This window comes from Podarcis bocagei (genome assembly GCF_964188305.1).
Source record: "Podarcis bocagei genome assembly, chromosome: Z".
Classification (NCBI taxonomy): Eukaryota; Metazoa; Chordata; class Lepidosauria; order Squamata; family Lacertidae; genus Podarcis; species Podarcis bocagei.
In genome coordinates, this window is record NC_138140.1 from 15319807 (window position 1) to 15335350 (window position 15544).

General features: G+C 46.7%; 1 protein-coding gene across 11 annotated transcripts in view; it reads left to right on the forward strand.

The window, feature by feature from the left end:
* Positions 1 to 15544, forward strand: part of NTNG2 (netrin G2) — a 126517-nt gene that overhangs the window by 44553 nt on the left and 66420 nt on the right. For all 11 annotated transcript variants that reach the window (XM_081179209.1, XM_081179212.1, XM_081179214.1 and 8 more), the window contains one exon: positions 13567 to 14207. In XM_081179209.1, coding sequence (XP_081035335.1) covers positions 13567 to 14207 — 641 coding nt within the window. The remainder of the gene's footprint in view (positions 1 to 13566; positions 14208 to 15544) is intronic.

The window sequence follows — 15544 nt, forward strand, 5'->3', positions numbered from 1 at the left end:
ACACCCCCTCTGCTGAGTTATTTAGTTTTATTTATCGTATCCTGCTTTTCCTACACAAAAATAAAATCCCTTATCATTTCTCTAAACTATCTGTTACTCAAATGAAGTTGTGAAAGTTTATTTATAGTGAATCCAGTCCATTCTGTTGTTTCTGCAAATAAACTGTAAATGGTTCCCAGACACTTTTGGAGTCCTTTTTGTCCTTCTCTCATAGTTTGTCTGTTAGCTTAGCCAATTCTGCATAGTTCATCAGCTTTTCTTGGCATTGTTCCTTGGATGGTATTTCTTCCGTCTTCTAATACAGTGGTGCCCCGCAAGACGAACGCCTCGCGAGACGAAAAACTCGCAAGACGAAAGGTTTTTTCATTTTCGATTTGCTTCACAAGACGAATTTCCCTATGGGCTTGCTTTGCAAAACGAAGCTTGCCCCCGCACCCCGGACCTCTTTTGAAGCAAGGGGCGGCAACGGGGAGAAGCAATTCTCCCCGCTGCCCCTTCCCTTGCTTTAAAACAGGTCCGGGGACAGAGGGGAAGGCGCGCGCGTGCCTTCCCCTCTCTCCCCGGACCCCTTTTGAACCAAGGGGCAGCCCCTTCCCTTGCTTTAAAACAGGTCCGGGGACAGAGGGGAAGGCCCGCGGCGCTTCCCCTCTGTCCCCGGACGGTCTCCATAGGAACGCATTGATTGATTTTCAATGCATTCCTATGGGAAACTGTGCTTCGCAAGACGAAAAACTCTCAAGAAGAAAAAACTTGCGGAACGAATTAATTTCGTCTTGCGCGGCACCACTGTATTGTGCAATCAAGATTCTAGCCACTGTTGTAGCATGCATAAATAATGTCCATTTATAAATAAATAAATAAATAAATAATTCCATTTTTCTTTTGGTAGCTCTTGATTTGAGATACCTAACAAAAAGGCTTCAGGGTGTTTGACAAAATTCATTTTAAACATTTTTTTTCCAATTCATCGTATATCATTTCCCAATATTTTTTAATGCATTTGCATTCCCACCACATATGATAAAATATTCCTTCCTTTTCCTTACATCTCCAATATCTGTTATTTTGTTATCTTCTTTGCCATTAAATCGAGCCCTTTTAAACAGATGGGTAACCAACTCAACTAGGGATGCCAGCTCCAGGGGACTGAGCCCATTTGGCCACTGCCCCATATTTGGGGGGTAGGGGCTGGGCCCCCCAATGTCCCAAAAGTGCAGAAGCAAAATGCAGAGCCAACTGCAGTGCAGCTCCGGTGGCTGGCTCCTCCTCCTCTGACTGCCCCAGCGGGGAAGTAGGGTTGAAACAGCCTCCTGCTGGTGGCACTCCCAGGTGGAGGAGGAGTCACAGGCCATTGAAGATGTACAGCTGTCAAGTTTGGCTCTGCCCCCAGGCAGCTCCTCCCAAGGTGCTGATGTCATGCACATAACATTGGGGTGTTAGGACATCATGCATGTGATGTCGGGACACTGGGACATCACGCTTCCAACATTGACACGCCCCAAAATCTCCCTCGTGAGCTGGCACCTCTGAACTCAATTGATTCAAAATTAATATAATAGGTTCAAACTCTACAGCCCTCAAAAGGACTAAATTTTACAGCAACTTAAATTTCCAGACTGTCTTTAAAGGCACTGCAGTTGCCTAGTCTGGATGCAACTGATGTATTAGTGCCTGAGGACAATTGACATTATTCTTCGTTGGTCCACAAAGCCACATATACAATAAAACCCACTGCCAGATTCTGGTAAGCAGAATCCTAGGAGTAGTCTGGAGAATTTGGCTAAATGTAAAGAACAGAAATGGGAAAGCTCAATGCAGAGGAATGATAATTCTAACCCTCTCTGTGTATGCATGTCTATGCTTTAAAACCAGGGTGGAGAACTCCTCAGCTTGTGGGCCTAATCTGGGCCTGCCTTGTGGTCCACTAAGACCCTCAGCAATTTTGGTAGGCAGGAAAAAAAATACTGTCTGCAACACTAGATAGTATAGAAGTTTAAACCTCTACACCCAGCCCAGTGCCATGATGGGGATTCAAATCAGCAACCCCCATTCAACATATTGACCTGAATCTCCATCACAGCACTAGGCTGAGCACAACAGATGCTTGCAAAAAGCAGGTTTCTTTCCTCTTCCCATCAGCTGATCGTGGGGGAGATGGGGGAGAAAGATGCTATCTTTTGTAGCATCAGCTTCACAAGGGAATTCTCCATTGCAAATTGCAAGTTTCTTTCTCCCCTCCCCCTCCACCCCATCAATTGATGGGCAGGACATAAAGGCACTTTGCTGGTCCTATGCTTGGTGCTTGGAGCATAGGGCTGGCAATGTCCTGTGCAGGGCAGTTTCCAAGTGCCTGACAGCCAGGTATTGGGAACCCTGGACAAGGGATTATGACAGCTGGGCAAAAAAAACAACCCACTTGGTAGTTATGTGATGTCATAATGACACCAAGTGATTGGCAGGTGGATTGTGCCACCCACCAGTCAAAGTGGGGATGGAACCAGACGAAGAGCAGGCCAAAAAATGGTTAATAAATAAAAAAGGTCCCTGCCCCATTCTGCAATCAGCTGAAAGCTGCAATGGATATTTTAATGCCTCTCTGTATGTCTTGCACCTGTGTCCTGGGTGTGGTGTGTTTATGCATGCCTGTAGTCCCTTCGAAGCTTGTCCAAAGGTGAATGTGGGCCTCAGGCTGAAAAAAAAAGTGAGCCAGCCTTGCTTAAAGCAACACCAACACCCAGCTGCTTAAAAGTAAAAAAAGCAAATCCTCACAAAAATTACTCTGGTAAGCAGCATTCCTTACAAATAGAATTTCAGGCTCTTGCTGTGCACAGGAGTTGATGCATGCAGGAGAGACGAGGAATGCAGAGTGCTTGGACTGGTTGTAGGGCTTATTTATTCTGGCTGCTGTTTATTAAAACCTTTCCCCAGCAGGAGCAGGCGCGGTAAATACACAGGCTGATTCATTAGTGCTCCTGACCATCTGCTCCTCAGAGCTGGGGCTGAGCTTTTGACTCCACAAGTTGGGTCAGAAGGAGGGGGTAGGGGGGCGGTCTGTGGCAGCAAGGTTAGAGATCTACACATCTCCCACGTCTGTTGGGTGTCAGACTCTGCCATGACGGAGAAGATTTATTTGAGGCATGGGGTGGGGGGGTGGGGAAAAAGAAGCTGCAGAGGATCCACTGTTTTCACCAGAGTGTGTGAGGCATCAAGTGGCGTTTGCATGCGGCTGCTTCCCACTTTCCTGTCCCCCTCCCCCTCCTCTCATAAAGTACCATTGTTTCAGACACAAGCAAATTATTGTTGACATGGTTCCTTCCTGTGACATCTTGCAGGATCTGGAGGAAATTCTATCCTAACTTAAGCGCTTTGCTGCTGTCCTCAGCAAAATGGGAACTTCGTAAACTAATCGGGTAATCTTTAAGCCAGAGGCCAGCAGCAGTGTCTTAGGACACCCAAGCTGGTACATAAGGAGCTCTCAAGGGTGTGACAAGGTCCTTAAGACTCCCAATGTCCAAGGGAGAGGGGGGGGGGCGCTGATAAAGGCTCCCATCTGAGACAGGGGATCAGTTCAAAGCCAGGGGCTCATATGGACACTGCCAGGCTCCCATAGCCTGCAGGTGGATTGCCCTCTGAATTAGGAGTGTGAGTGGTCCACAAACTGTGCAGAGAATCAGAGAGATATCCTCGTTCCTGTCATCACCCATTGACACAGACTTTGCAGGATCAACACCAAAGAAGCAGCCAGAGCTCTGCAGCAGGTGTCCCTTCGAGAAAGAAGTTCCTGTTTCAGGAGCTGCCTGCTTATCACCCCTGCTCCTAAGTAAAGTGCTCCTATAGGCAAGAGGTTTTTTTGCAGGTGGGTTGTGCAATATGACATTGGCGCAATAATACTGCATTAATGGTGGATTTCTATGGGACCGTCCACACATAATTCTGCTTCATTAGTTGTTCTGCGATGCTTACCCCCTCTGTGATGCTGGGGGGGGGGGCTCTTGCACTGAAGCACAACAAAAGCAGGACACATACAAAAAATCCCAGAACCTCCTTCGGTAGGAAAAGGATTTTAGCAAGAAGCTATGTGACATGCACAGTGGAAGTGAATTAGTGTGTCCACCCTGAATCTTCAGTGGATACAAACAGATTTGAAAATGGAACAATGCTTGACCAACCCAATACCATAATGGGCATGAATAATCAGAAATGCACAGTAAAAAGCATGTCTTGGGGAGATGCAAAGGTTTAGAGTGGCAAAGAACTGAAGGTCAAAATTCCCAATATAATCTGCCAGATATTGCCCCTGTGTGGCAAATAGTGTTGTAGAGACTAGACAGGGAGACTTTGTTCATTGTTGGCTTACAGAAACACACTCACTGATCGGCAAACTGCCACATAAGGTTTGGTCACTGAGATTGCTCACATCCCCATACTAGGGATGGATGAATTTGTCCATTTTGGTTTCTCATGTTTCTAGTCTTCAGTACGCTACATATCCGCATAGGTATAGACATCTTCACAAAAACGCATCAGATTTTTAATGCACATTTCTCTTAATATAAGCATTTTCATTTGCAATTTTGCCTAATGTACACCTTTTATTTTTGCAAGCCATTTCTCCTACCAGAATGCATTTTTGTATGCTATTGTCACTGATAGATGCGTTTTATGCACACTTTCCCTAATAATACAGAGTTTTGTATTTATTTGGGGGGGGGGTTGGAGAAGTACATTTGAAAATTTGGGGACAGGTTAGTTTTGAAGGAGGGAAGCAGTGTTTTGGTTTGGATGACACTTCCTAGTGAGGGTAGTTCTGCTAGCTAAACCGCTTTAAGCTTCTCATGCAAGCACCACTGGTTTCGAATCTGCTTTTGCCTGGGAAAAGCTCACCCAGATTCTACTGAGTATGATTAGAGTTCCTATATGATCAAGGGATTTGGAAAATAATGAAAACATAAGCATTGTATTTCAGTAGGTTCAGGTCGCATTCACACCATACATTTAAAGCACTATTCTGGGAGCTGGAGTTTGTTAAAGGTGCTAAGAGTTGTTAAAAGGCCCCCGTTCCCCTCCCAGAGCTACAATTTTCAGAGTGATGTAACAGTCAAGACCAGAGTTCAAATCCCCCCTGAGTCATGAACCTCACAGGGTGAACTTGGGCCTGTCACTGCCTCCATACCTAACCCATCTCAGAGGGTTGTTGTGAGGATAAAATGGGGAGAAACAGGAGAAACATGCATGTCAACTTGAGCCAGTGTGGTGTAGTGATTAAGAGCAGTGGACTTGTGATCTGGTGAACCGGGTTCGTGTCTCCGCTCCTCCACATGCAGCTGCTGGGTGACCTTGGGCCAGTCACGCTTCTTTGAAGTCTCTCAGCCTCACTCACCTCACAGAGTGTTTGTTGTGGAGGAGGAAGGGAATGTTAGTCGCTTTGAGACTCCTTAGGGTAGTGATAAAGTGGGATATCAAATCCAAACTCCTCCTCCTCCTCCTCCTCCTCCTCCTCCTCCTCCTCCTCCTCTTCTTCTTCTTCTTCTTCTTCTTCTTCTTCTTCTTCTTCTTCTCCTTGGAGGAAAGGTTGGATAGAAACGTAGTTGTTAATAATAATAATAATAATAATAATAATAATAATAATAATAATAATAATAATAATAAATAATGATAATGATAATGTATTCCTCTGTGTGTGAGTGTGCTTGTGTGTATGTAGAAACATTCTTTCATGTGGATTTTCAGTCTCACATCAAAAGAGCCCTACTGAATCAGGTCTAAGGGGGCTCATCTGATCCGGCTTTCTGTTCTCATAGTAGTCAGCTAGATGCCCCAGTGGGAAGCCTACAAACAGGACTAGAGCACAACACCCTTGTGATTTCCAGCAACTGTATTCAGAGGCTTAGTGCCTCCAACACTGAAGGTGTAACATAGCCTGCATAGCTAGTAGCAGCCACTTATAGCCTTATCCATGAATTTTTTGTCTAAACCCTATTTTAAAAGCAGGGCAAGCAAACTCTTCCGCATGACATCTTATTCTATGTACAACACGTGGGGGCTGGCAGTTAGTACTGACTCTAGAGTTGCTTCCAGATGACGCGGCACAGGATTTCAAGTGGCAGGGCTGCTGACTCAGTGGGCAGGAGCACCTGCAAGCCATACGCCATCCCTGTGCCCTTCACTGCCAATCCAAACAGCAAGCCTGACTCTAACAGGATCAGAACAGATGGCACTGTCCAAAACAGTTGCTGCAGCTCGAACACCCCTGCAATAGTCTCTGCTCTTCCTAAATTCCCCTCCCCTCTTCTGATTGAGTTCTCCAGAGCTAAATCTGCCATGGATAAGGGTACAGTTTGAATGCAGCCTATTTGTTTTTGTTTATTATTTATGCCCTGGCCTTTCAACTGCAGCTGCTCTTTCTCTGGCCAATGGAGAGGGCCAGACTGATCTCCCCCTTGCTGCAATTCTCCTCTGGAGAGCTAGGGGTGCTGCCTTCCCATGACCCTTGGTCCTATGGCCAGTGGCTGAGACCTCAGTATTCTGCCCTTCAACTCTACAGTCACAGAACAACTGGCAGTCTGAACTCAACGTTCTTTCTGGCAAGGAGAAAGGGGAAACGGCTGCCATTTTAGTTTCCCCCAAATGCACAGCATCTATTCTGGGCAGTGTGGAAAATATTAATGGTTGCTACTGAACTTAGTTCAGGATGGGTGCAGAGACCATATTCTGCTTGGAGTGCTGGCCCTTGGCAATTTTTGCAGGTGCCAGGAATGGGCCTAGCTTGATCCTTGGTTATGCCCAAGGCTACCAGGTGAGCACTACCCAGCTATGGGAAATTTTTTGCTACTTATTATACAGTGAACAAAGGTGGTTTGGAAAGGGAGCTGGGATTCAGAAGAGTCATCTAAATGAGAAGAAAATGGATACATTTAGGCTGTATTGAGCTGAACTCTAAGCAAGAGTAGGCCCATTGAAATGAATAAACCTAAGTTAGTCTTGTCCTTCAGTTTCAATAGGTTTTCTCTGAATAGAACTAGCAGTGGACACAACACCCTGTGTTTGTGTCCTAAGATCAACCTACACTGACTGGCAGCAGCTTTCCAGGGTTTCTGCCTGAGGTCTTTCCTAGCCCCTCCTAGCGATGCCAGGGAGTGAACTTTGGATCTCCTGCATACAGAGCTGGTACAGTGGTGCCCCGCAAGACGAACGCCTCGTGAGACGAAAAACTCGCAAGACGAAAGGTTTTTTCGTTTTTGAGTTGCTTCGCAAGACGAATTTCCCTATGGGCTTGCTTCGCAAAACAAAGCTTGCCCTCGCACCCTGGCCCTCTTTTGAAGCAAGGGGCGGCGGGGAGAAGATCGCTTCTCCCCGTTGCCAGCCCCGCAATATCCGGGGACAGAGGGGAAGGCGCGTGCGCGCCTTCCCCTCTGTCCCCGGACCCCTTTTGAACCAAGGGGCGGCAACGGGGAGAAGCGATCTTCTCCCCTCCGCCCCTTGCTTCAAAAGAGGGGACAGAGGGGAAGGCGCACGGGCGCCTTCCCCTCTCTCCCTGGACCCCTTTTGAACCAAGGGGCGGCAACGGGGAGAAGCGATTCTCCCCGCTGCCCCTTCCCTTGCTTTAAAACAGGACCCCTCTGTCCCCGGACGGTCTCCATAGGAATGCATTGATTGATTTTCAATGCATTCCTATGGGAAACCGTGCTTCGCAAGACGAAAAACTCGCAAGAAGAAAAAACTTGCGGAACGAATTAATTTCATCTTGCGAGGCACCACTGTACTCTATATCAGTGTTTCCCAACCACTGTTCCGCGGCACACTAGTGTGCCGCGAGATGTTGCCTGGTGTGCCGCGGGAAAAATTAAAAAATTCGAAAGATTTTTTTTTTTAAAGTCAAATTTTCGATTGGGGCGCCGTCACTAGATGACCCCTGGGGTTCCCTCCCTCCCTCCCGCTCTGCGCCTCCCTCCTCCTCCTCCTCCTCCTCCGGGGAGGCCCTTCCTGGCTCTCGGCCAAGGCTTGGCAGCTGCCACTCACTCACTCGCTCGCCCACCCGTCCCTCCATCCCTGCACCCGGCCTCTCCCCCTCCGTCCCCGGCGCGGGGGCTGCCGGGATCCGTAGTCCCCTTGCCCTTGGGCTCCGCGCCCGCGCGGGGTGCGCGAACTACGTTTCCCAGCGTGGCCTGGCGGGCCGGGCATTTTGTTTGAAGCGCTCTTCTCCCGGCCATGGAATAAGCGCGGCGGCGGCGGCCGGCCGGGCGGGCAGGGGCTCTTCCGCACAGACCCCGCGCAGCCTGCCTGCGCCCCCGCGGAGATCGGGCGGCAGGATGGAGCCCGGGGATCCCCGCGGAGGCGGAGCGGCAGAGGCGGAGGCTGCCCCCCAGGTAGGGCTGTGTCGGGGGGGGTTTATTTTTGCAATGCTGCATCCGCGCCGGAGGGGACGCATCGGACCGCGGGGAGACCCCTTGGCGGGCGTGCAAGGCAATGCATGCGTGCAGGCGTTGCATGGAGTGCCGTGCAATGCAATGGCAACGCGGCGCCCTGCATGCATGCATGCAACTTCCACCAGCGCTCCGGACTTGGCAGGTGAGGGGGGTCCCCAGTGGGCGGCAGAGAGAGCCGGGAGGGCGAAGGGGAGCCGGGGGGAGCAGCGCTGCTCCCCGAGCCGAGCCCGGGGGGAAACTTCGGTGTCGTTGCACCGGGTGTTGGAAGCGGAGGCTGGCGGGGGCCCCTCACCTGCAAAACCTGGTCGCCTCTCATATATTTCGTGCATTGCATTCATTGCCCGCTTTCTCCTCCAAGGAGCTCCCGGGGGCGCGCGTGGTTCTCCCCGTGTTATCCTCGCAACAACAGCCCTGCGAGGTGGGTCAGGCGAGTGGCCCAAGGGAGCACCCAGGGATTGTCCTGGCCAGGTGGGGTGATTTGAACCCTGCTCTCTGCCCGGTCTTCGTCCTCATTTAGCCCCCACATGTGCATGACTGTGCATGACTGAGGTTTCCCCCCCTCGTCTTGGCTATGGTGTGAGTCTGTCCTGTTAATTAATGGGGTTCTGCCTTCGGAGAAGATGAGCCAGCCCTCAAGGAGGTGATTATGTAATTTGCTAGCAATTCATGTCCCTCCCGGCGTGACGCTGCGCGCTGACGTCACGGGGCTGTAATGGTGGTGTGCCTCGAGATTTTTTTCATGAAACAAGTGTGCCTTTGCCCAAAAAAGGTTGGGAAACACTGCTCTATATCACCTTCTCCCGAATAACTCCATTATACGTTCAGGCACACTACTTTTTGTTTAGTGATTTAAATGACAGTACAGTGGTACCTCGGGTTAAGAACTTAATTCATTTCAGAGGTCCATTCGTAACCTGAAACTGTTCTTAACCTGAGGTACCACTTTAGCTGATGGGGCCTCCCACTGCCGCCGCGCCGCTGGTGTACGATTTCTGTTCTCATCCTGAAGCAAAGTTCTTAACCCAGGGTACTATTTCTGGGTTAGTGGAGTCTGTAACCTGAAGCATCTGTAACCTGAAATGATTGTAACTGTACCACTGTATTGACAACATCCCCCCCCCCCAGTAAGGCAAAACAGGAACACAGGGACCATAAAATAGAAGTAATCAGAAACAATTGGAATGTGTACAGTGCTTTAGATAAGTGTCCCTAGGAAAAGACATAATCTGACCCACTTTGAAGCCCATCTGTTTGTCTCTGATCTCAGGCAGCCACCCTTATAAATACTAATCTCTTGTCTTACCCCCATTAGGAGGCCCTGGCATACATCTCTCTCTCTCTCTCTCTCTCTCTCTCTCTCTCTCTCTCTCTCTCTCTCTGTGTGTGTGTGTGTGTGTTTAAATGAGATTGGTATTGTTTATCATTTCATTCTGACAGTGATAATAAGCTGAGGGTTTGGGTGGGCATTTCTTAAAAGCTATCTCTGCAGCTTTTACTGTTTGCAGCAGATGTCTGCTTTATTTAAAATACTCAACAGCTTAGCCACTAATAGCATAATTTCACTTAAAATATATTATGGGGGGGAGAGGAGGTTGAGCTACAAAAAAACTATGAATGTTTTGATCAGTGGGGTGGGGGAAGGAATTTGCCTTTTCCATCAACAGCCCAATCCTAGTGGTCTAAGTGGAAGGTGAAACTTCGGTTGAATTTGAGGGTTGCAAAAACAGGTTTTGGCAGCAGAGTGAGTTTCATAAAGGGATAACCTTGTTTAGCTTCATCCTTGTTGTTTTCACATCCCCACTGCAGTTGTTAGGGATGTAAGATAATTTTAAAGCAGGCCAACTTAAGTCACAGTTCCTGGACTTATACGAGGATTGGAATGCATTAATTCATTGGATCGCATACTTCTCTGGATTTTCTGAGGCACTTTTGGGTTGTTGTTTTTTTAAAATAAAAATATAGATAAATAAGTGCCTTTTGCAGGAAAGATGTGCACAAAAATGTTAATTTAGGGGAAATATATAGAACAGTACAGCCCCCAAAGAAAGGTTAGGGGGGATGCTTACAAAATGTTATTCAAGTGGGAGGTGTTCCTAAAATGCAAATATTAAGGGGTAATCCACAAATTAAATGTGGATTTTTTTATGTTATTGCTACAAAAAAAAAATGTGCAGAAAATGAAGGACTGATTAATTAATTAATATACCATTTGATGCCAAAATAAGCTTCTAAACAATTTTGGTTGTATGCATGCATAACTGTCACAGAATGGAAACAGGATGTAGAACAGACTCCCGTGAGAGGTGGTGGACTCTCCTTCCTTGGAGGTTTTTAAGCAGAGGTTGGATGGCCACCTGTCATGGATGCTTTAGCTGAGATTCCTGCATTGCAAGGGGGGTTGGACTAGATGACCTTCAGAGAACCTTCCAACTCTACAATTCTATGATTCTATGAATGGAAGAGGTTGAGGTTCCTAGCTGTTAACCATGATGGATAATGGATCTCCTATATATAAGAACATTATGTCACTGAAAAACAGGTGCTGAATTTGAGTGGGGGCAAGGAGATGAGACAAGGGAAGGCTCTTGTTTTAAGCCCTGATTCAGTGGAGGTTAATCCATGATGGCAAGTGGGGCAATGCCCCACCAACTCCAGTCTGCCTCAGCCAATCTCCACCTGCCTACCTCCTTGCAACCAGTGCAGGAGGTGGCATTGTCTGTCAACCTCCCTCCTTCATCTCAATATTCCCTAAGTGGAACGCAGCAGGGAGGATAGATTGTCCTAGTTGGCCACTGTAGAAACAAGATACTAGACTAGAACTTCTGATCTGTTCTAGCAGATCTCCTCTTATGCCCAAGTAACTGTCATGAGTTTCGAGGATAAATCTTGGAAGGACCGGTCAGATGAGGAAAAGCGGTGGGAAAATTGCAAAGAGCTGGAGGCTGGTGATCCTGGGAAGGAACTGTGTCTGAACCCCATGAGACATCAGAAGTGTATGGCGGGTGGGGAGCGTGACAAGCAAGGAGTTTGATTACAGTGGTACCTCGGGTTAAGTACTTAATTCGTTCCGGAGGTCCTTTCTTAACCTGAAACTGTTCTTAACCTGAAGCACCACTTTAGCTAATGGGGCCTCCTGCTGCCGCTGTGCCTCCGGAGCACGATTTCTGTTCTCATCCTGAAGCAAAGTTCTTAACCCGAGGTACCACTGTATAGGGAGGGCCTCAGTGGGGTATCACTGGATCAACCCTTGCCAATGTGTGACATTTTAATGTATTCTTAATCTTTGTTGGAAGCCACCCAGAATGGCTGGGGAAACCCAGCCAGATGGGCAGGGTACAAATAAATTATTATTATTATTATTATTATTATTATTATTATTATTATTATTATCCGGCCCAAAGTTCCTGTTCCACCTATGCTGCTGGACTCTCCACTCCCATCAACTCTAGCTGACAAGCCTACACGTACAGAGGGGCGTCAGACCCAGTCCATCAAAAGGAGTTCCCATTTGCTCACCCATCCTACTTACTATGCTAAAGCCATGCCCACCTAACTCCTACATCGGGGCAACCCAAGGGGCATGTCAACTGTTGGATCAATGACTTAACTCACTTAGCCGTGCATTGCACCTACTGTACCTTTGACCCTTGTCTTGCTTATGTACAATAATTATTTGAGCATTAAAGCTTTGAGCAGAAACTGTAACCCAAGTTCAAGCTGTTCATTCAGTGGGAGCCAGAACAGTAGCAGCCCAACTAAAGTGACTTGTACTTGGTGCTTGCACTACAATAAGGAGGCCTCTGCAGGCAGACCCTCTATATCCATGGAGAGGGACACCCACCAGATCCAAGGAGCCTTTTCTTCCCAGAAACTCCCATAGAATTCATTCATAGATATTATGGGTGATTTGCCCCACATGTCCAGAGGATGCTCTTCTGCAAATTCTGACATATCCTCCTGTTGGGTGATTTCCAATTAAATCATGCTTATGGTAAGTTCATACATAATGGGGTCCATTGATTTTGGTGGATTGCGACTACTCTTGGGTTATCCCTTACACTTAGGTCAACTTCCATTTCAAAGGTCACAGAAGAGTTATTAGAGGAAAGGAATAACATCTCCAAAGGTACATAAAAATTCTAATGCAGGAGAGAGCTGGAGAAGAAATGTTCTGACTCGTTCCATGATGTAGGAAGGGATATACTGTATTGAGGTGACATTTCATGATGTATGGAGTCATGCATGACTCACATCATTTGTAAAACTCTTACCTTTCTTTCAAGTTTTGGCACAGTGTTGCTTCCTTAGAAAGATGATGTGAGGATGATGACGATGTGATTATTAAAAAGTATTTGCTTCTTGTCCTTTTACAGCATTATGGAAGAGCTCGTAACTCATCACAGAGCATTAGGAGCATAGGAAGCTGCCTTATACTGAGTCTGACCATTTGTCCATCTAGCTTAGACTATTGCTGGCAGTACTTCTCCTAGGTTCCAGGCAGGAGACATTCCCAGCCTACCTGGGGATGCTGGGATTGAACCTGGGACTACCTGCTTGCTAAGTAGGTGTTCTGCTATTGAGCTACAGCCCTTCTGCATGGTTTCATGCCAGAGGCCCAAAGTTCAATCCCTGGTGCCTCCAGTTAGAGCTATAAAAGGCCCTTGTCTGAAAACAATGACAATGATGACATTGAGCATATTGGACCAATGTTTTTGCTTTCTTTAATGTAGCTTCCTAAGTTCCTATTCAGTTTAGAATAGTCATGATCAGTAGTATCCTTTCCAAAACTATCAAAGTGACAATTTTGCAGTAAAAAGCCCTTTTGTATCTAATGATTTTGTTTTTAATGGCTGCCATCCTGCATCTCTGCAGCTGCATAGGAACATAGGGACCTGCCATACACTGAGTCAGACCACTGATACATCTAGTACAACACTGACTGGCATCACCTCTTCAGAGTTTGAGGCAGGGAGTCTCTTCCAGCCCTACCAAGAGATGCTGAGCAGTTTGAACCTGGGACCTTCTGCATGCAAAGCAGATGCTCTATCACTGAGGCATGTCTCCATCCCAAATGAATCCCCTGTTAGTTCTTGCTCTTTGCCATCCCTTTCTTCTCTTGTTACTCTTGTTGTCCTTTCAGGAAAACCCATATATGTGTGATGAGTGTGATGCATCCAACCCTGACCTGGCCCATCCACCCAAGCTGATGTTTGACAAAGAAGATGAAGGCCTGGCGACATACTGGCAGAGTGTGACATGGAGCCGTTACCCGGAGCCTTTGCTGGCCAACATCACACTTTCTTGGAACAAGAGCATTGAGCTGACTGATGACATCATAGTGACTTTTGAGTATGGGCGTCCCACAATGATGATCCTGGAAAAGTCCTTGGACAATGGGAGGACTTGGCACCCATATCAATACTATGCAGATGATTGCAACGAAACCTTCGGCATGCAAGCGCGGAGGGTCAGGAACCTCTCCACCACCAGCGCCAACAGGGTCATCTGCACAGATGAGTATTCCCGCTGGCCGGGCTCCAAGAAAGAGAAGAATGTACGCTTTGAAGTGAGGGACCGCTTTGCCATTTTTGCTGGGCCGGAACTCAAGAATATGGACAACCTTTACACCAGGCTAGAGAGTGCCAAAGGGCTGAAGGACTTCTTCACCATGACGGACTTGCGGCTGCGGCTGCTGAGGCCAGCACTAGGGGGCACCTACGTGCAGCGGGAGAACTTGTTCAAGTACTTCTATGCTGTCTCCAACATTGAAGTCACGGGCAGGTAACAGGAGATCTATTTCCTTCCTTCCTTCCTTCCTTCCTTCCTCCCTCCCTCCCTCCCTCCCTCCCTCCCTCCCTCCCTCCCTTTTCCATACCTTTTCTTGGAGAGGAATAGTTGCTACTGAAGAATTTATTTACGGTAGTACCTCTGGTTACGAACTTAATTCGTTCTGGAGGTCCGTTCTTAACCTGAAACCATTCTTAACCTGAGGTACCACTTTAGCTAATGGGGCCTCCCACTGCCACCACGCAATTTCTGTTCTCATCCTGAGGTAAAGTTCTTAACCCGAGGTACTACTTCCGGGTTAACGGAGTCTGTAACCTGAAGTGTTTGTAACCTAAGATGTTTGTAACCTGAGGTATCACTGTATTTATTTATTTAACAAAATGCAGCGCTCTAGTGTGCTTCAAAGAACAATTTTCCAAACCACTATCTGTAGTGCCTCCCCACTCTGTTAAACAGCTTGCCTAGGCACTTGCTTCCCATACTGCTTGCTCACCTGCCTGCTGGTCTCCCATCATGCTGAAGTTGCCATGGCCACCTATTGAACTTTAGCATGACAATAGCCTTACAATTTTATTAGATAAAAAGAAAACATTGATCTTCTCATTAAAAAACAGGCATTTAGAAACATTAAAATGATAATTAAAATCAACAGTAACTAAGAAGAGATAAAATATATGTAATTTCTACATTTCTGGATAGGTTTGCCTAACAAAACTGGTTAGGCAATAAAAATTATTTTAAAATATCATAATATAATAGTATAAAAGACAAAGTAATCTAAATGAGAACAAAAGCAGAAAAAGAGAAGGAAAACAAAATATAAAGGTCTTTCTCAGATCTTAAACTTTGTCTCACACAGAAAGGGTGGACTATCTCACCTAGGAGCTTACCTTTCCCCTTCCAGTTTTCCACCCTGGGAAAAACAGAAACAAACAAACAAACAAACAAACAATAAATAAATAAATAAGACATGATTTTCTGTCTGTCAGTTACATTCCCAAAAAAATTATTCAAAGTATTCACTCTTAGGATGACATCCTTCACTAAGCAATATTGTCACTTAACAGCAATGTTTTAAGTGGGTGCTGAAAAGAAGAAGGCATCAGCAGGCAGGGAGTTCCAAAGTGTAGGTGCTGCCACACTAAGAGATCGATTGCTTACAGGTGCAGAATGAGTGTTAGGTGGCAAATGCAATTTAGTTTCATTAATTAAACAATTAATTATGGCGTAAGCTTCTGTAAGCTACTGTCTACAGATCTGCAGAGTGTTATCCTAAGTCAGCAGAAATATATGCACATGGGGGTAGATTGAAACAAAATTCAAGAAACTGG